This window comes from Eptesicus fuscus, chromosome 3 (genome assembly GCF_027574615.1).
Source record: "Eptesicus fuscus isolate TK198812 chromosome 3, DD_ASM_mEF_20220401, whole genome shotgun sequence".
Lineage (NCBI taxonomy): Eukaryota > Metazoa > Chordata > Mammalia > Chiroptera > Vespertilionidae > Eptesicus > Eptesicus fuscus.
Window position 1 is genome coordinate 67,318,749 of NC_072475.1, and position 21,005 is coordinate 67,339,753.

The 21,005-nt window shown below is 41.5% G+C and overlaps 1 protein-coding gene across 1 annotated transcript in view; it reads left to right on the forward strand.

Annotated features, from left to right (window-relative positions):
• The window catches only part of SLC9C1 (solute carrier family 9 member C1), a 99,496-nt gene that overhangs the window by 35,201 nt on the left and 43,290 nt on the right, over positions 1–21,005 (forward strand). Inside the window, exons 10-14 of the mRNA XM_008146689.3 lie at positions 8,756–8,837; positions 12,523–12,689; positions 13,332–13,457; positions 15,882–15,976; positions 20,740–20,859. Of these exons, the coding sequence (XP_008144911.2) occupies positions 8,756–8,837; positions 12,523–12,689; positions 13,332–13,457; positions 15,882–15,976; positions 20,740–20,859 (590 nt within the window). The remainder of the gene's footprint in view (positions 1–8,755; positions 8,838–12,522; positions 12,690–13,331; positions 13,458–15,881; positions 15,977–20,739; positions 20,860–21,005) is intronic.

Consider the following 21,005-nt stretch of genomic DNA (forward strand, 5'->3'; position numbering starts at 1 on the left):
GAAACCTACTCATGATTGACTCTATGGCCTTCTGTAACTATATGAGTCTACATTTAGTGTTGCTAGGAACCAAAACATTTTAATTTCCAAGTGAAGTTATGTCCAAGATATTACCCCCAATCTCTCCATAGCAGAACATAATGGGCATGACTCTTCCTCCTCCTCATCTCAGGGTAAGATCCCTGTAAGGAACTTTTTATGCAGACATCACAGTGCACTTATTACTTTCACTCTGGTTTTTTACATAAATTCCAAGTGTAAAGAGAATAAAGGCAAAGTAGTAATTTCATGTCTAATTAAATAATAGTCCAAACATTTAAAAAACTAAATATGCAAACACTGCTCTTTAAACCAAAATTAGCTATTATTACATGGCTTCCCCTTTCTTTTGAACCTATCTCAACCTGCCTGCGTAATCATGATTAGGTCAATAGGGGGAGGGACATCTGTAATATTTTCAAGAATAAAGATAAATTTTAAAAAAGATTAATGACATTACCATACATTCTGACCAGTATAATGTTGAACACTGCACATGAATGTAGAATCTAAAATTGGCTGCAATTTTCTGTGTCCATTAGCAAGTTAATTAATTCTCCCCCTATCCCGTATGCTAGTTTCCTGATTCTAAAATAGACTTATTAATAATACCAATGGTTTGCTAGTTATTGTTTAGCAAGTGACATCTCATGGGGAGGAGAGAGGCTCTAATGTTTAGTAATATCTGTTGTGTGATCACTCTCACCAACAGAACATCAATCAGCTCATAAACTTCCTGAAAATTTAAAGAGCAGTTCTCAGGAACTGGTAAGAGTCAGCTCTAGCATACCACTATCTTAAAGAGTTATTATGAGAAATTGAAAATATACATAAAACGCATAATACATTGTTTAACATATAGTAAATGTACAATAAATATGAGTTTTGATGATGATGATGATGATAATGTTGCCATGTAGACCTTCTTTTAAATAAAACCTTTGTAATAAAATAATTTAATGAAATGTCCTCACTAGTAGTAACTGGTTGAGAAGAAAGTAACACTCTTGTCTTTACTTTAATTTGGCTGAACCCTACAGCTAACTTATTAATACTCATGAAAAGGTACTTCAGTAAAAAGGTTAAAAATATTAACTTAATCCTGTTTCTGCTACTCACAAGGTAAGTTGTAATGCCTCAATTTCTCATCTGTAAAGTTGGACCATATTGGTGTTTACTTCATAGATTTGTACAATATGTTTACTATATAAATGTGAGCTCTTACTACTATCTATACTAATCGTATATAATAAAGAGGTAATATGCAAATTGACCATCATTCCAACACACAAGATGGCCGCCACCATGTAGTCAAAGATGGCCACCCCTGTGTGGACACAAGATAGCCGCCACAAGATGGCCAGCAGGGAAGGGCAGTTGTGGGTGATCAGGCCAGCAGGGGAGGGCAGTTGGGAAGGGTCAGACCTGCAAGGGGGCAGTTGGGAGGGACCAGGCCAGCAGGGGAGGGTCGTTGGGGGCAACCAGGCTGGCAGGCGAAGGCAGTTAGGGGTGACCAGGCTGGCAAGGGAGGGCAATTAGGGTGACTGGGCCAGCAGGGGACGGCAGTTGGGGATGACCAGGCCGGCAGGGGAGGGCAGTTAAGGGCAACCAGGCCAGAAGGGGAGGGCAGTTGGGGGTGACTAGGCCTGCAGGGGAGGGTAGTTGGGGCAATATGGCCAGCAGGTGAGGGCAGTTAGGGGCAACCAGGCTGACAAGGGAGGGAATTAGGGGTAACTGTGCCAGCAGAGGAGGGCAGTTAGGCATGACCAGGCCGTCAGGGGAGGGCAGTTAGGGGTGACTGGGCCAGTAGGGGAGGGCAGTTAGGGGCAATTGGGCTGGCAGGGGAACAGTTAGGCATCAATCAGGCTGGCAGGGGTGTGGTTAGGGGGTGATCAGGCTGGCAGGCAGAAGCAGTTAGGGGTAATCAGGCAGGCAGGCAGGTGAGCATTTGGGAGCCAGCAGTCCTGGATTGTGAGAGGGATGTCCAACTGATATCCCTCAAGGGGTCCCAGATTGGAGAGGGTGCAGGCTGTGCTGAGGGACACCCCCCCTGCAAGAATTTCGTGCACCGGACCTCTAGTAAAAGTATAATATGCTAATTAGACCAGACAGCCAAACGACCTTCCGAACATCATTCTGGACATTCTTCTGGACAAAGCTGTGGTGGCAGGGGCTGAGGCAGAGTGGTTAGGGGCAATCAGGCCAGCAGGGGAGCATACAGGGGTGATTATGCCAATAGGGGAGCAGTTAGGGGCAACCAGGCTGGCATGGGAGAGGTTAGGGATGATCAGGCTGGCAGGGGAGCAAATAGGGGTAATCAGGCCAGCAGGGGAGCAGTTAGGGTGATAAGGCTGGCATGGGAGCATTTAGGGTGATCAGGCAGGCAGGCAGGCAGGCAGGCAGAGGTAGTTAGGGTCAATCAGGCAGACAGGTAGAGGCAGTTAGGGGTGATCAGGCAGGCAGGGGAGCAGTTAGGGGCAATCAGTCAGGCAGGCAGAGATGGTTAGGGGCCATCAGGCAGGCAGGCAGAGATGGTTAGGGGCAATCAGGCAGGCAGGCAGAGTAGTTAAGGGTGATTAGGCCAGCAGGGGAGCAGTTAGGAGTGATCAGGTAGGCAGGCAGAGGTGGTTAGGGGTGATCAGGCAGGCAGGCAGAGTGGTTAGGGGAAAACAGGCAGGCAGGCAGGTGAGCAGTTAGGAGCCAGAGGTCCCAGATGGCGAGAAGGATTTCTGACTGCCAGTTTAACATCCCCTGAGGGGTCCTGGATTGGAGAGGGTGTAGGCCGGGCTAAGGGACCCCCCTTGTGCACAAATTTTGTGCACCAGGCCTCTAGTCTATATATAAAAGCCTAAGCAACCAAACAACTGAATGATCAAATGACTGGTCAACTGGTTGCTATGATGTGCACTGACCACCAAGGGGTAGATGCTCAATGCAGGAGTGGGAGCACTGTTTAGCTGACCTATGGGCGCCAGATGCAGGGCTCACAGCTGGCCGTTGCAGCCTGGAGACTGCAGTGGAGCAGCAGCGAACCTACTGAGTGTCAGCAGCAGTAGGCACAGTGGGGCTGGGATGAGCAGGAGCGGCAGGCAGTGTTGGACTGCTGGTTTCGGCCTGATCCCCATGGGCCATGGCGAGGGACAGCACTGGTGCACGAATCCGTGCACCAGGCTTCTAGTTAAACTATATTTAACTAATTTCATGGTCCTATACTTCAAAAGCATTTTAGAATGCTTCAGGAACTTTAAAAACATACCAATGCCTGTGGAATTCTGACCCTGGCCATGATGAATAATGGATAGCAGACTTACTTCCCATAGTAAATAACTATAGAATTGGTTAAAATATATGAAGCAACTGATTTTAGGTATTGGACAAAGACATTGCATAGTTAGATCCTTATGAGAAGGATAAACACATTAGGTGAGTTCACGTTCATCTGACTTTTTTCCAAATTTTGGCACAAAAAAGTGGAGGCCAAACAGAGAACAGTAGTCTCAAGGAGTATAAAAATAGAGTTAGGGCTACTGAAGCAGCTTGAATTTTGGGGCAGAGTGCTCAGGAGGGAAGAAGTATAAAGAGAAATAGCACCAGAAATGTGTATGGGGATTTCCTTGGGCCACTAGTCCAATACTAATCTGTGAAAGCAGAGATTTAGAGCAAGATTGGAGGGGGGGGGGGGGGGAAGAGCCACTCGAGAGCTTTGGACATTCTGGAGGCCACACAGAACTAACAGATACTAGAGTTCTGACTAGATACAGTATAAACCTCATGAACACCACATGTGTTGTCATAACCCCAGAAATACCATATCTCAGAAGTGAGATTTGTGCCCTACAGTAAGGTTTACTCTAGATCCAATCTAAGAAGGACTAAAGCCATGCCTTGGCAGGATAATGTGATCTGCTAGTACATTACCTGGCCGACACGATAAAACTCAAAACTCTTTAAAGGAAGATAATCAAGACTCTCAAGAATGTAGAATCCATAATGTCTAACCTAAAATAAAATATTAATATACATGTGAAGAAGCAGGAAAATGTGATTTATAATTAAGAGAGAAAATGATTCAATTGAAACAGATCCAGAAATGATCCTGGATGTTGAAACTTGTAACACTATTAAATATATATTCAAGAACTTAAAGAAAAAAGATGGAAATAAGAAATGAAGATATGGAATATTTCTGTGGGGGGTGAGAAAATAAAAAGGATGAAAGAGAAATTCTATAATTGAAAAATATAATATTTGAAATGAAGAATTTCTTTTATATACTTAACAGTAGATTGAACTGCAAAAGGGTAAAAATTAGCAATCTTAAATGAATACGTTCCAAACAAGACTGGAATTGTGTGAAGCAAAAACTAAGAACTAGAAGGAAAAATAGACAAATTTTATTTGGAGACTTTAACACTCTTCCCTGTAATCTGTTCAACAAATATAGAACAACAATCAGCTAGGATATGGAAGAAATGACACCATCAACCAATAGGATGTAGTTGACATTTATAGAATCATATATATCATTGATGTAGAAAAAACATTGAACAAAATTCATATCCATTCATGATAAAATCTCTAAAAAAATAGAAGTAGAAGGAACTTCTTAATGTTAATAAAGAACATTTAGCTTGACCAGTGTGGGTCAGTGGTTGAGCATTGACCTATGAACCAGGAGATCACAGTTTGATTCCTGGTCAGAGCACATGCCCAGGTTGTGGGCTTAATCCCCATTGCAGGAGGCAGCCAAGCAATGATTCTCATCATATATGTTTCTATCTCTGTCTCCCTCTCCCTTCCTCTTGAAATAAATAAAAATATAGATATTTTTTAAAAAGGGCATGTACAAAAATATATAGATAATATTATAATTAATAGTAAAAGACTATTTTCTTCCTAAGAATGCGAACAATGCAAGAATCTCTACTCTCACTGCCCTTATTGAATATTATGATGTAAGTTCTAGCCTGCACCATAAGACAAGCAAAAAAATATGCATTAATATTGAAAATAATTAAGCTACCTTAAAAGTTATCACAAGAAAGAAAAAATTGAAACTATGTGAGACAATGAATGTTAACTAAATTTATTGTGTTCATCATATATTTTACTTTCCAGAAATCTGATGCACATTAGCTGGATGCCTCTGATTCCGTTTCTCTTATAAACTTATATTTAAGCATAAACTGGGGGTATAGCTATCAAAATACTCAGGTGGAGGAGAATCTGCTTCTAAGCTCATGTGTATGGTTGTTGCCAGGATTTACTTCCTTGAAGGCATTTGGAAGTTTCTTGCTGTCTCTTGGCTAGAAGCCTCCCTCTCAGTCTTTTGCCACTTGGGTCTCTCCATAAGTCAGCTCACAATATGGTAGCTGACTTCTCTCAGAATGAACAAGCAAGAGAGTAAGAAAGAACAAACACCCAAGACAGAAGCCACAGTCGTTTTATAAGCTAGTTTAGAAGTAATTTCCCATCATTTCTGACATATTCAATATTCATTACAAGTGAGTCAATAATCTCAGTCTATACTCGAGAGGAAGTGATTACACATAGACCTAAATACCAGGAAGAGGATATCTTTGGAAGCTATCTTAGAGGTTCCTTTCCACATTTTTAGAACTTGTGCACTGAAACTTCAAGAGAAATTTTGTGAGAAATTTTAAAAACCTAAATATATGGAGAGATATGCCATATTCATGTGTTGGAAGACTTAAGATCATTAGGATGTCACTATATTCAACATAATCCAATTTAGCAGTTTTGTTTTAGAAACAAATAAGCCAAATATAAAAATATATAGAAATACAAAAGAATAGCCATAACAATTTTGAAAAGGAAGAACAAAGTAGGAGGATTTATATTATCTCATATACAAACTTACAAGGATACAGTAATTAAGTTGGTATGATTTTAGCATAACAATAAATAGAATATAATAAAGACTCCAGAAAGGACTCACATTAATACAATCAATTGATGTTTGACAAAGATGCCAAAGCAATTCAGTGGGAGAAAGGATAGTCTTTCTTTCAAATGTGCTGAACAACTGAATATTCATGTAGGGAAAAAAAAGAAAAAAAAATCTGTTTTTACCTCACACCATATGTAAAACTGATTTGAGATGGATCATAGACTTGAATATAAAATCAGAAATTCTAAAAGTTCTGGAAAAAAACATAATAAAATGTTTGTGACCTTGAAATAGACAAGGGTTCTTAGAACATAATAATAATTGAACATCAACATTAAAAACATTGGTCATCAAAAGATTTACACAAATGGAAGGTAAGTCAGAAACCAGGAGAAAATATCCACAATGTATCTGACAATGCATGCCTATTTTCCAAAATTGCTACAATCTATATATATAAAAGGCTAATATGCTAAGTGTCTATCCAACCAATAGCTAGGACACACACTGACCACCAGGGGGCAGAAACTGCCATGATGCACACTGGCCACTTATAGAGAAACTGCACTGTGGACCTGGCATCCACAAAGCAACACTTGGCTTCCCACAAGTGAGACACAGGTCCTGCCACCACCCCGGAGTGACAGCCCACCAAATCGCAGCTGATGCTGCCCAAAACCCCATGGCGCAAAACGTGGCCCACAGCCCAGCCCAGCCCGAAAATGGTTGCTGTAGGCTCCGGGAAATGATGTCACATAGCAACACCCGGCTTCCTCTCCCTAGCGACTAGCCTCCTTGCAGTTTCTTCAGCCCAGGAACCATTTGCTTTATAGCCAGGGGCAAACATTTTACACTTTAACCAAATGTCTGTGAAGCATTTCCCTGTGCCTCATCTCATTTGATCCTCACAGAAGTCCTGGAGTAGGTAGATAGGAGACTTGGTGGAATCCTATTTTCTTTTCATTAGCCAGAAAATGGAGATTTAGAAAGCTTAGAAACTTTACCTGACTGAAAAGAAGTGGAAAATGGTGGACATTGAAAATAACTTCAGGTTTTCTCACTGCACAGAATATAGTCAAACACTGCTGCAGTTAAATATTTTACCCTTTGTTCTCCCTGCATGATCTACAATAACAATCTGCTTCATGTTGATATTTACTGCTGTGTTGCTGACAATTACCTGAAAGAGAAGTTGGGGTGCTTCACTGGGCTGGAAAAAGTTTAGCTAAATCAGAAAGCAGGTCTAATTAAGCAAGTTCATTCTATATCTATAAAAGGCTAAGTTGACTCACGCATGTGTGATACTTATAAAGCTCTTGCTGGCGCCAATCACACGCATGTGTTTCAATTTGTCATTGTCTATTGTGAATTTGGTTGACACTTTTATTATAGAGAAAGGACAAATAGCCATATTAAAATATTTCTTCTAATTAATTTCCTTTCAATGTACATGAATTCGTGTACCAGGCCGCTAGTTTTATAATAATAATAATAATAATAATAATAATAATAATAATAAAACAATATTTGAACTAGGAAAAAGAGTTTAACAGACATTTCAAAAAGAAATATGTATACCACTAAGCACATTTAAAATGTCCACCAGCATTACTCCAGGAAAATACAAATTAAAACTACAATAATAAACCTAATATTTAATTATATGAAGGTTTTTAAATTGTCAGTTCTTATCTATAGAAATAGATTAGAACAGTAGTTGCCTCTTATGAGATGGGGATTTATTAAGAAGGGACACTAGAGAAATTTGGGAGTATATGAGAATAGTCTACACCATGATAGATTGAGGGTTAAAATGGTACACAAGTACATTTCAATGTAGGTAGCTTATACCTTGGTGTTTTGGGTTTGTTTTTTTTGTTTTGTTTTTTTTTACAAATATAATAGACCTAGAATAACATAACAATTTTGAAAAAGAAGAACAAAGTAGAAGGATTTATATTACATCATATATGGATTTACAAGGATACCGAATACCACTACTTGGGCTGCACCCTTAAAGAATTAAATCAGAATATACAGTAAGAGCTTCCTGGGCACCTATATTTTAGGTTCCTAAGTGATTGTAATGGGGAGAGCCTCTGGTGTGGTTTCATGCTCTGTAGCTAACTTCCATCTGTGGCCAAAGAACAGAGAACTAGATAAAAGTTTAACAAAAGTTCTGGAAGTCAGAATTCCATAAACCAACAGAAGTGTACAGTCTCAGATTGAAACGTGTTGTTCCACTCATCAGTGGAGACCAACTTGAAATATAAGAGACAGAAAACAAGTGGCACCAAAACTATTAATTGCTCCTCCTCAATGACAATGAAGGGATTCCAGAGAGTTAAAGTATGAGGTGGAGCAAACATATCAAGGCCCCTGAGTTGTTCTCTTTTCATGGGTGAGGAGAATTGTCTGACACAGCTGTACTGGTACTGTTTAGCAAAGAACTGGGGGTGTGTAGAGTAGATAGGAATTGATGAAGTACAGGCATATTCCTAGGGCCCAAGAAATCCAGCAATTATATTTGAAGACAAGTTTTGTTTTTCTTACCAATGTCTGTATATATAAGTATACACTTACGTTAAACCATGTGTCCTGATTTTTAGTTTGGTTCCAAAAGCATGGATGAAATATATGTGGGAAGATAGAGAATCCCCAAAGTACTTTCATCAAGTCTGATAGTCAAATTCTCTCCTCCATGAGCATCTATTATCATAGTATAACCTAGCTTAGTTTACACTGGTAAATACAAAAGATATTATATGAAATTGTCATCAATACTTTGTATTTTTTCAATTCTAGGTATTATTTCATGGAGTGTCAGTATGCTTAATCACCCTGATTGTCAATAGAGTTATTTTGCCGATGGTAGTTAGTAAACTAGGTAAGTCTACTAATTAGTTAGTATTCTGAGTGGAGAGAGAAATATTCTAAATATGCTAAAGAATTGGTAAAAATGAAAAAAGAAACTATATAAATGCAAATCAACAATGTCTAATTGAAACGGAAATTGGACCTCTATGTAAAGTCATATGAAAGGTTTAGGCAAACAACCTTTTTATTTTTTTAAAATTACTTACCTACATTAGTCCAGTTTAAGTAACATAATACAATAAGTTTATTCAGTTATCTGACAAACTTCTATTAAGAGCCTTCTATATGCCAGGCACAATTTTAACTGACAGTGATGCATTATGAAGACTGACTAGATTTCTGAGTTTATAGAGCTTACATTAGAGATAAGTAAATAGTCAGTAAAGAAGTCAAATAAGGTAATATCAAAGTAAACAAACCACATGTAAACACATTAAAAAACACAACAGGTAGTAGATTACTGAGGAAGCCATATGTTTAATCCTATCTAATAAAGAGGGAATATGCTAATTGACCATCATGTCCTCACAAAGATGGTGGCACCCACAGCCAATAAGGAGGGACTATGCTAATTGACTGCCACGCTCTCAAAGATGGCAGCACCCACAGCCACAAGATGGTGGCACCCAGTCTCCTCAGCTCCTCCGCGTGCCTGCCTCTGAAGTCCTCCAGTCCCCTCAGCCCCTCAGCCACCCAGGGCCGGCCCAAAGCTCAGGCAAGCCTTGGATATCGGCTGCTGCCTAGGGCTGGCCCGAGGTACAGGTAAGCCTCGGATGGTGGCTGCCCAGCTGCGCAGGGCTGGACCAAGGTGCAGGTAAGACACCGATGGCAGCTGCCTAGCCTCCCAGTGCCAGCCCAAGGCACAGGCAAGCCACCGATGGCAGCTGCCCACCCACCCAGGGCCACCCGAGGCTCAGGTAACCAGGGCCAGTCAAGGCTTATGCTGCCAGCAGTGGCAGCAGCAGAGATGTGATGGGGGTGTTGCCTTCCCCTGATCACCAGATCGCACCCCTCCCCTGAGGGCTCCCAGACTGTGAGAGGGGGCAGGCTGAGGGACCCCCCCTCCAGTGCATGAATTTTCATGCACCAGGCCTCTAGTTAATATATAATTAAGGTCATAAATAATAGACAAATATGCAAATTGACCACACCTTTGCTACACCCAAGCCACACCCACCATCTAAGCCACACCCACCAACCAATCAGGACGAGTATGCAAATTATCCCAACAAAGATGGTGGCTAATTTGCATATCAAGACAGCGTAGAAAGAAGCCAAGAGCTGCAGAAGGGAGCAAAGCTGCGGAGAAGCAAACAAGCCAGGGGGAGGAGAAGGGAGGAGCGGAGGTGAGGCTGGGGGCGAAGGAAGGAGAGCGGGGAAGGCTGGTGGAGAAGGCAGGCTGGGGGACAAGGGAGGAGTGGAGGTGGGGCCGCGGGAGAAGGGAGGAGAGCAGGGCGGGCTGGCGGAGAAGGTGGGCCGGGGGACAAGGGAGGAGAGCAGGCGGGGAGGGATATAGAGTACAGCAGGAAACCCTATTGCAGGATTTTTCCTGCAACGGGAACACTAGTTAAGGTCATAAAAGGCCACTCTAGTTCTGTGGATAACTGATTGGGAAGAGGGGTGGGGGGTGATAAGGAGAGTGGAAGTAGAAATAACAATTTTAGGAGGATGTCTACATAATGTAATGTGCCTGTTTTAAGCCCCTACTTTTTTAACAATTGAGAAAATGAGACTTAGAGAGTTGAAAGTCCTTGCCCATAGTCACACAACTAGGTAATGGCAGTTAAGAACTAGAAAAATATTGCCTTAATGCTTTTAATCCATTATATTCTTAACTGCTCTATTATCCTTTTTATGATACATGGAGTTTTCACTCTAATGGCATATTTTTTTTCAATCTGAAATTTCATCTTTATGGATAATACTACCCAATCTCCCTTCCTTCTTCATATTTGGAACAAAATCCTTTTCCTTTTCTTCCCCCCAACCCCTAAATTATGTGAGCCTTATTATAATAAAATGGGAAGAACAGATTAAAGAGATAACATTTTTCAAAGAGTATTAGATGTTCTACGTAGTAGCTAGATAAACCTAAAATTCTTAGTGTAGAGCATCTGTTTATTTGTACTGAGAGCAGTGAACATTTGCTCATGAAACATTATTGTTTTCCAAACAAGCTTCTATGGCTCAAAACAGAAATTTATATCTGATAGTAAGAGTACTTCAAACCTTAATGAGGCCTGGAGATATACACTGAGTGGCCAGATTATTATGATCTCTGAACACATAATAATCTGGCCACTCAGTATATATCCTATATAATAAGAGGCTAATATTCAAATTGTCCCCTCGACGAGGAGTTCAACCACCAAGCAGGTCCTCTCATAATCCAGGACTGCGGGCTCCCAACTGCTTGCCTGCCTGCCTTCCTGATTGCCCCTAACCGCTTCTGCTTGCTAGCCTGATCACCCCCTAACCATTCCCCTGCCAGCCTGATTGATGCCTAACTGCTCCCTGCCAGCCCGATTGCCCCTAACTGCCCTCCCCTGCTGACCTGGTCACCCCTAACTGTCCTCCCCTGCCAGTCTCATCGCCCCTAACTGCTCTCCCCTGCTGGTCTGGTCCCCCCCACCAACTGGCCTCCCTTGCAGGCCTGGTCCCTCCCAACTGCCCTCCCCTGCTGGCCTGATAACCCACAACTGTCCTCCCTTGCAGGCCTGGTCCCTCCAAACTGCCCTTCCCTGCTGACCATCTTGTGGAAGCCATCTTGTGTCCACATGGGGGCAGCCATCTTTGACCACATGGGGGCAGGCATCTTGTGTTTTGGAGTGACAGTCAATTTGCATATTACTCTTTTATTAGATAGGATATATACACTGAGTGGCCAGATTATTATGCATTCAGAGATCATAATAATCTGGCCACTCAGTGTATATGGGGATAAATATATATCATACATATCATATATATGATTTTACATATAGGTAGGATATATATGTACATATACTCTTTATATGTGTATATATCTGTGTACATTATTTACATATATTTATGTATATACCTATACCTATACCTATATGACATGTACAGATATAGATGATGGAAATGCAATTCAAAGGCCTGAGAACCAGGAAAGACAGTGATATAAATTGCAGTCCAAATCTAAAGGCAGGGGAGGATCGATTTCCCACCTTGAAGACTATCAGTCAGAGAGAGTGAATGCTCAGCCTTTTGTTCTATTCAGGCCTCCAACAAACTGGATGAGGCCTGACCACATTGAGAAAGGCAATCTGCTTTACTCAGTCTGCCAATTTACTCCCTTGTCTCCTCATCTATTAAACTGGGAAAAGGATTTAATCCCTTGTCTCCTCATCTATTAAACTGGGAAAAGGGACTCACCTCAAAAGGTGATCTAGATGATAAGAAAAACTTAACACATGCAAAGAGCTGAGATGCACTTCTCAGCTTATGATAAGCACTCAATAAATATTAGCTATTATGAGGAGTATGAAAGTAGAAAATTTTGAAATTGTTAGTGTTCCTATTATTAAACAATTTATGTTGAATGTTTAATTTGAAAAAAAAACAACACAACACTATTTAGTACATACAGTAAGAACAAAAGGAAGCTTTTTTATAATTCAGATCAAAAGGGTGATGTTCTACTATTTATAAATGTTCTCTTTGTACCAAAGGTCTGCGTGATGTTACATCAACAAAATATAAGTCACTTTATTATACATTTCAACATTTTCAAGAGATAACAAAATCTGCAGCCTCCGCACTCAAATTTGATAAAGATCTTGCTAATGCAGATTGGAACATGGTTGAGAAAGCAATTATATTTCAAAATCCATATGCAGTAAGCAAGTAATATCTTTAATTTATCCCTTCAGAGTAGGTATGATTGTCCTTAAGTAGTAAAAATGTTACAAATATTAATTCACAATTTTAATTCTTATAATTGACAGAAACGTTGTATTGGTAACTCCTTATTCACCACAATAGTTAGGAGGGGAGCTTAGGGAATTTTGTGATCACTGTGGGGCAAAATAGAAGAGACAACCTCTTTAAGTACACGCAAAATGTATGTTGTAAATTCAAAACAAGGAGCAGTGTTGCCCCATTCCCCAGAGGTTCGGATTCAGTAGGTCTGTGAAAATGTTCATTTCTAACAATTCCCAGGTGATGCGGATGCTACTGGGGAAACATACTTTCAGAACCACTGGCTTAAAGTATGATTATATATGCAGTAGCTTTTATAAACTGTTAACAATGCCAAGTAAAGATAAAGATATGCTATAACTCCTCCCCAAACTGGCAATCATTTTACGTCTAGATAACTGTGCATATAATGAGGTAACTCATCTGAACATTTTTCTGTATCTAGCAAATTTTCTATAATTTTTCAAACCAAACTGGTATATGAATTGCTCAAGGTTTATGCTAAACTATGTTAATATTCATGTATCATTGTTTTGATTTTGATTTGTGTTTTACTTAGTTAAGCCAAGGAGAAACAACAGAACATCAAAAGGTGAACTGTCCAAGCTGTAACACAGAAATAGATGAGACCCTTAACATTGAAGCAATGGAACTGGCCAACAGGCGTCTTCTGTCAGCACAAATAGTTAGTACTTTATTAAACACTTTAAAAAGTATTTTTGACCTAGCATTATTCTGAAAACTTCTCCCTTGCTGAAGATAATCTTGATTATACTCACCTGCATAGCTTAATAGGTTGTTTACAAAGGCAAAGGGAAATTTGACATTCTTAGGAATCTGCTTGACTCAAAAAATAAAAGAGAGAGAGAAAAAAAAATAATCTATTTAAATTAGCTTAAGTAAAAGGTGTTTTATTATGAGGAACTGGCAGTTTCACAGGTCCCAATGGCAGGAAACATAGCTGAGCTCAACCTTCAGATGTGTTATGCAGTCAGTTCCAAGCCACTACCTATCTCTGGGTCCAAACCAGTTTTTCATTAGAGGATACCACCAAGTTCACTAACAACTGCAAATATAGGGTACTATCCTATATAATAAAAGGGTAATATGCAAATAGACCAAATGGCAGAACAACCGAACAACCAATCAAAGCATAATATGCTAATGATATGCTAAGGCTGCTCAACTGCTCACTATGATGTGCACTGACCACCAGGGGCAGACAGTCAACTGGGTGACCAGTTGCTATGACATGCACTGACCACCAGGGGGTAGATGCTCCGACCAGTATGTTAGCTTGCTGCTGGGGTCTAGCCGTTTGGAACTGAGCAAGATGGGCTGGACATGCCCTGGAGCCCTCCCGTGGTCCCTCCCGGACTGATTATGCACCAGTGGGGTCCCTCAGCCTGGCCTGCGCCCTCTCACAATCCAGGACCCCTTGGGGGATGTTGGAGAGCCAGTTTCAGCTCGGTCCTGCAGGCCACTCCACTTGGGAGGGCGCCAGATGCAGGGCTCATGGCTGGCAAGCGTTGCTATGGCAGCGCGAGCCTCTCCCAATCAGGACTGATTGGGTGTGAGCCTGAGATAGGCACAGTGGGGCCAGAATGAGCAGGAATGGCAGATAGGAGCTGCAGGTGGCATTGGACTGTGTGTTTTGGCCCTATCCCTGCAGGCCACCCAGAGGGACCCCACCCATGCATGAATTTGTGCACCGGGCCTCTAGTGTTTTTATATAAAATCTTGAGTAAAAATTAGAGAAATTCTGTAACACAGCAGCATGCAGGATTCTGTGGGAAACTGCTAGCAGCCTAGTTACCATTTTCTATCCAGGACAGAATATTGACCAGTTGCCATGACTCATCCTCTAGAAATGTTCCTGGTGGGCCTTCCACATTGCATATGGAACTGTCATGCATTTCTCAGCTGCTCCAGCCATACAGGATTCCACACATTCTACTTTCTCTGTTTAACTCAGGGAATAAAAGTTCTATAGGTTATGATTGTTCTCTCTCTGGCAGTAATGATAGCAGACAAATTGACTCTCAAAGACAGCTTTTCCAAGGACCTAAATACTTTCTTTAAGCAAGTGAGTCAGTGCCACGAAGGATGAACTTATGCCCAGATGGTGCCATGTTCACCAGCAGGTTTTATGAGATCATGTCTTTGAATCTCTCCAAGATTTTTAATTTATTTCAGGAAAATATAGTATTCAGGAATCCTTAAAGCAATGCAGGAGATTCCATTTTGAATCTGGCTTTCATTGTTAATTTGATATGTGACCCAGGACTTCCTTATGTCAGATAGAATGTATTTGATGGAACCAAGGAATCTTTAGTTATAGCAAAGATTCGAATTTTGGAAGTTGTTCTACACAATTATTTTCAACACACTGAGGCCAGAGGTGGTGTCAGACCAGGGGTTTCCCCAGCATGAGCCTGAAGCAGAGTGGGCTCTCAATATATAGACTGAAGGGATGAATGAATGTGTTCTGCAAGACAGTAGCAGTTCATTTAATGCTAATAATAGACTGGACACAACAGAGTTCTGTTGTCAAAATATTTGGGAAATTGGACTTAAAAATGTATATCAGGATCCTTCACTGTAGAATTCCTCAGAGCTTTTAATCATCTAATATCCGTTACAAACTTTTAAGATAGGAATGCCGCTTCAGTAGTTCCCCTAATTATTTGGCCACAGAACTCCACTTATTTTGGCAAATGTAATTAACATCTAGAAGGATCCTGAATGAACCAGTTGAGTTCCACCCACTGCTCACACCCTCACACAAGATGGCCACCCCCATGTGGTCACAAGATGGCCAGCAGAGGAGGGCATTTGGGTGCTACCAAACCTCCAGGGGAGGGCTGTTGGTGGGAACCTGTTTCCTACAGAACAAGTTGAGTTCCACCCACTGCTCAGACCTAACTTTTACACTCATGAGCTATCCAGACCTATCTCATGGTCTGTACTCTGTAGAGAGCTTCTTTTCATAAAGATATAGATTCATTAGGGATTTTGACTTCTTTCTCACAGATTATTTTTCCATTAAAGGGAATAAACAAGTTGCCATTGTTATTCACGCTGTATAATGATGTGACTTGACTTTCAGGCAAGCTATCAGAGACAATACAGGAATGAGACTCTGTCCCAGAGTGCGGTCCAGATGCTGGTGGGCGCAGCAGGAAGCTTTGGTGAGAAGGGAGAGTAAGTACATTGTCAGGAGAAAATTTCCATACTCATGTTAGAAATTGTGCAAGATTCTTTTCTTGCTTTTGTCTGATAATTTGGGATCATCCAGTATTATGTGGGAAGCCCCTGTCTGCTGTACACCCCACAACCAGGCCAGATAACCTACTCTCGGTTTTCTTGACTTGGTTCTACTCATTCAGACCTCTATGCATATGAACAAGCTACTTCTTCTTACTAAGATGCTCTGTCCTTTCTCCTTTGCTCCCTAAGGCTAAACTATAGTAAACTGCTCTCTCTCTCTCTCTCTCTCTCTCTCTCTCTCTGACTAATCAAATGACTCATGAAGTCAAAGACTTTCTGGATCCCTACAGGCACATCTTCCCACAACACACCCTCTCTGAATATTCAGCATACACTTGTAATGATTTTTTTAGATGTAAGTCTCCACAGTAAGCAGTGAGTTCCTCAAAGTCAGGGTTTTAGGGATTGCCCTCAAGTTACACCCTGTGGAAGGATGAAGGCTACAAAGCCCAGATACATACACCTTTGTTATGATCTATACTCCTGGTAGCAAGGACACCAAAATTCCCTGCTCAAATGATCCTAAGTTTACTTATGGGGTTGTCTTCTTGGACCTTTTCCCATGAGCAAACTGGTAAAAGCAAACTGGGCCTTTAGTGTATAAACCTAATAGGTGTGGCAGCCTGGTGTCCACTCACCTGTACCAGTTTGTGGTACCGTGAGAGATAAAGCCAGGTGTGGGACGAGAAGCAGCCAGGCACTGGAGAATGTTTTTACTAGAGTTCAAGTACAAATTTTCAAAGAGTCTGTGAGTTTTAACTCAAACCTAGCCATGCAAATCGTATGACATTATATTTGTCAAGATAGAAAGATAAAGTATCTTATTTAAAATTTTGGTTTCTTGGTTAATAATCCTCCTATGTAATAAAGAGGTAATGTGCAAATTGACCGTCACACCCTCACACAAGATGGCCACCCCCATGTGGTCACAAGATGGCCATCCCCATGTGGTCACAAGATGGCCGGCAGGGAAGAGCAGTTGTGGGCGATCAGGCCAGCAGGGAAGGGCAGTTGGGAGGGACCAGGCCTGCAGGGGAGGGCAGTTGGGGGCGACTAGGCCTGCAGGGAATGGAGGGCAGTTGGGGGGGAGCAGGCTGGCAGGGGAGGGCAGTTGGGGGGGACCAGGCCTGCAGGGGAGGGCAGTTGTGAGGGACCAGGCCTATGGGGGAGGGCAGTTGGGGGCAACTGGGCCTGCAGGAGAGGGCAGTTGGTGGGGACCAGGCAGGCAGGGGAGGGCATTTAGGGTGACCAGACTAGCATGGGAAGGGCAGTTAGGGACAACCAGGCCAGCAGAGGAGGGCAGTTGGGGGTGACCAAACCTCCAGGGAGGGCTGTTGGTGTGAACCAGGCAGGCAGGGGAGGGCAGTTGGGGGTGACCGGGCCTACAGGGGAAGGCAGTTGGTGGGGACCAGGCAGGCAGGGGAGGGCATTTAGTGCAACCAGGCTGGCAGGGGAGGTCAGTTAGGGGCAACAAGGCCAGCAGGGGAGGGCAGTTGGCGGTGACCGGGCTGGCAGGGGAGGGCAATTGTGGGCAACTGGGCCAGTATGGGAGCAGTTAGGTGTCAATCAGCTGGCAGGCAGAAGCAGTTAGGGGTAATCAGGTAGGCAGGCAGGCAGGCAAGTGGTTGAGAGCCAGCAGTCCCAGATTGTGAGAGGGATGTCCGACTGCTGGTTTAGGCCCAATCCCTGTGGGACGTCCCCCAATGACATCCCCTGAAGGGTCCCAGATTGGAGAGGGTGCAGGCTGGGCTGAGGGACACCTCCCCCACCCCCCCCGCAAGTGCACGAATTTCATGCACTGGTCCTCTAGTGTTTAAATATTTCACATATAATGCAAGGCTCTCCATTTGCCCTAATGCTCCAAGCCCTTCAAATGCTTAGGAGACCTGAGTGGTGTTAGGGTAGTTTGGGAAGAGGGCTGGGCAAACATAGTCAATTTAAAACAATATGTGTACTTTTCAAAGAGTGAACAAATTAAATGCTGAAAGCATTATCACTTCATTGTCCATGAAAGGTTAATGTAAAACAAAACAAAATAGTACAGAGCAGTTCAGCCCACTGCCTTGATTTTTCTTCTTTAAATCCTCCAAGAAGGTAGAAGCAGCATAAGCCTATGAATAAATGGACACAAAGAAGATGTCAACAGTGGGAGAAGGGGGTTAAAGAGGTGAAAAAATTCAATGAAGGCAAATTTTGGAATAGATTACATTTTTATTCACACATGTAAGAGATACTAGTAAATACTGAATACTAATACACACAGAATTATATGCCAGGCACTGTGGGGAATATCAAGATTAGTGAAATGGTGTTACAATCTCCAGAGACTTTCTATTAATTACACTTGTATTGAGTACTTGCTTCTTTGCTGGGCTGCCTTGGAGTTGATGATTCTTACCAGTAGCCCCATGTGTTGGGGTGTCTTGTGGCAAGAAAAAAAAAAATCTAAGGAGAGAAAGAGTGTCAGGTTTAAAAAGGAGTACCAAGACCTGTGCTAAGTGCCTGTGTAATTACCTAAGAAATAATATATTGAATAAAGAGCTTTTATTAAGTCTTGTTTCAGATACAGTCTTAAACACTTAAAATATATTACCAATTTTATGTCTAAAATCCTATCAGATGAATGCCATTGTTATTATCTTCATTTTGCAGATGAGGAAAGTGAGCCCCAGTGAGATTAAATAATTTACCCAAGGTTGTTTGTCTAATTAGACAGAGCTTAGATTTGAAGCTAAGCTATCTTAATATCCAGTTAAAACGATCATACTCTTTTCCTAATATGGGTTGAAACAGTGAACATGTTGATATAAAATAGGAATGCAGGATCCTGAATTACTTAATAATTTGGGCTGTAAAATGTCATGTACTTACTGATATTACAGAATTCTAGGATTCTTTAGAACTTGTGAATTATCATACCTTAGATATTAATTCCTTCAGGAAGGTTTCCTGATTTCCCATGACTCTATTCAATGTGCTTCCCACAAAAGAAAATAAATGTGCCTCTTTTGTGGGTCCAGCTTGTCCTCTTATAGATGATCTCCACAGCAACATTTACTACACTTTACTGCAATTGTTTTTGCATGTTTTACTTCACTACTCTGCTAAATTCTTGAGGACAGAAACCAGTATTTGTTTATGGCTTATGGTTTATCCCCAGCATTTAGCAACCATAATAGGTGTCCAATAAATATCTTAAAAATTAGGAGTGAATCAAGTCATATACACATTAGTGATTTTTTATGTAATTCCCACATTATTATATTGAATCACAGAGAATTGAATGATTTTATTTTTTTCTCAATTACATCAGTTTCCCTGTAGCAGATAAATTGCCCAATTTTCAGAGTGAGAACATTATAATCAACTAGAGGCCCGCTGCATGTATTCATGCACCAGTGGGGTCCCTCAGGCTGGCCTGCACCCTCTCACAATCCAGGACCCCTCAGGGGATGTTGGACTGCTGATTTTGGCCCGATCCCCACAGGCCAGGCTGACATCCTTCTAGGGATATAGTAGTGCAAAAGCAGCAGGCAGCTGAGGAGGAGCCCTAGCCGGGGCCAGGTGCCATGCTGCTCCTGCTCATTCTGGTCTCACGGCACCTGCTGCTGCCTCCTGGTAGCACTGCCGCGGAGGCAGGAGAGGCTCATGCCACTGCAGCTGTGCTCGCCAGCAGTGAGCCCAGCTTCTGGCTGAGCAGCACTCTGCTGTGGGAGTGCACTGACCACCAGGGGGAAGCTCCTGCATTGAGTGTCTGCCCCCTGGTAGTCAGTGCACGTCATAACTACCGGTTGACCGGTTGGCTGGTCAAGTGGTTGACCCATCACTTAGGCTTTTGTATATATAGATAGAAAGGACAAGGTCCGCCTTTGAACTTAAGTCACCAATGACTTTCCATTAAGCCATTTTTTAATGTAGGACCTCAGACCCAAGGACAAAACTCTCTCCTCCATCTAAGGAAGACAATGAAAGTATCTGGTCAGGAACAGGTAAGTTCCTCATAAAACCAAACAAGACCAAATCATAGCACACAGGTCTAAGCTGTCTCAATAGAAAAGTCAGAAGAAAACTACAGACAAGTGCTGCCAAAGTATCTTTGGGGGTTTTATTACCACTGAATTATCCAAGAAACCATTTTAACTCTTAATCTACCACTTGTATTTTCCCCATAAATTCCTTGGCTACTTGCCCAAAAGGTGAAAGAAAGAAGATGAGACGATATGTAAGATCGGCTGGATGTTTCATACATACTTTCTCATTTAATTATCCCAGGCTAACATAGGTATTTTTACCTCCATTTTACAGAGCAAACAGGTTAATGAGGTAATTTGTTCATTGCCAAACCAGATAATGGGGGTCACAACATGAAAACCCATATGTAGTTGAATCCCAAATACTTGAACTAAGGTATGCTTTCTATTCCTGAACCTTGACCTCTCTACTATTTTAAACCATGTATTTCCAGATTTTTATACTCTCTGTTTAATAAATGAGCCCCACATATTAAAATTCATAATTATATGTCTGTTGTATCTACAACTTTGAGACTTGAACCTATGCCCATGAAATTGTCTCATTTCCAGTCATCACTGGGAAAAATAGTATTTTTGCTTTCTGCCAATACTGCATTAAACTTATCCCAAAATTTGAAAGCATGTTTAAAGATTTCTTTTTCTTTTCTTTTTTTTTTTTTTTAGGTATATGAGTCCTGAAACAATAAAGAATTATTCTGAAAGCAAAACAATTCTTACCTTTGTTAGAAAAGTATTGCTCAATTGGGTATATAATACTAAAAAGGAAAAAGGGGTCCCATCAAGGTAAGTGAAATTGCTGGATCATAATGATAATTTTGTTTAATTTCTTTAACATAAGAAATTGTCTTTCACAACTTGTAGACAATTTTAAAATCAGGAAGTATGAGTCCATCAGCTTTCTTTTTTTTTTTTTTTTTTCAAGATTGGTG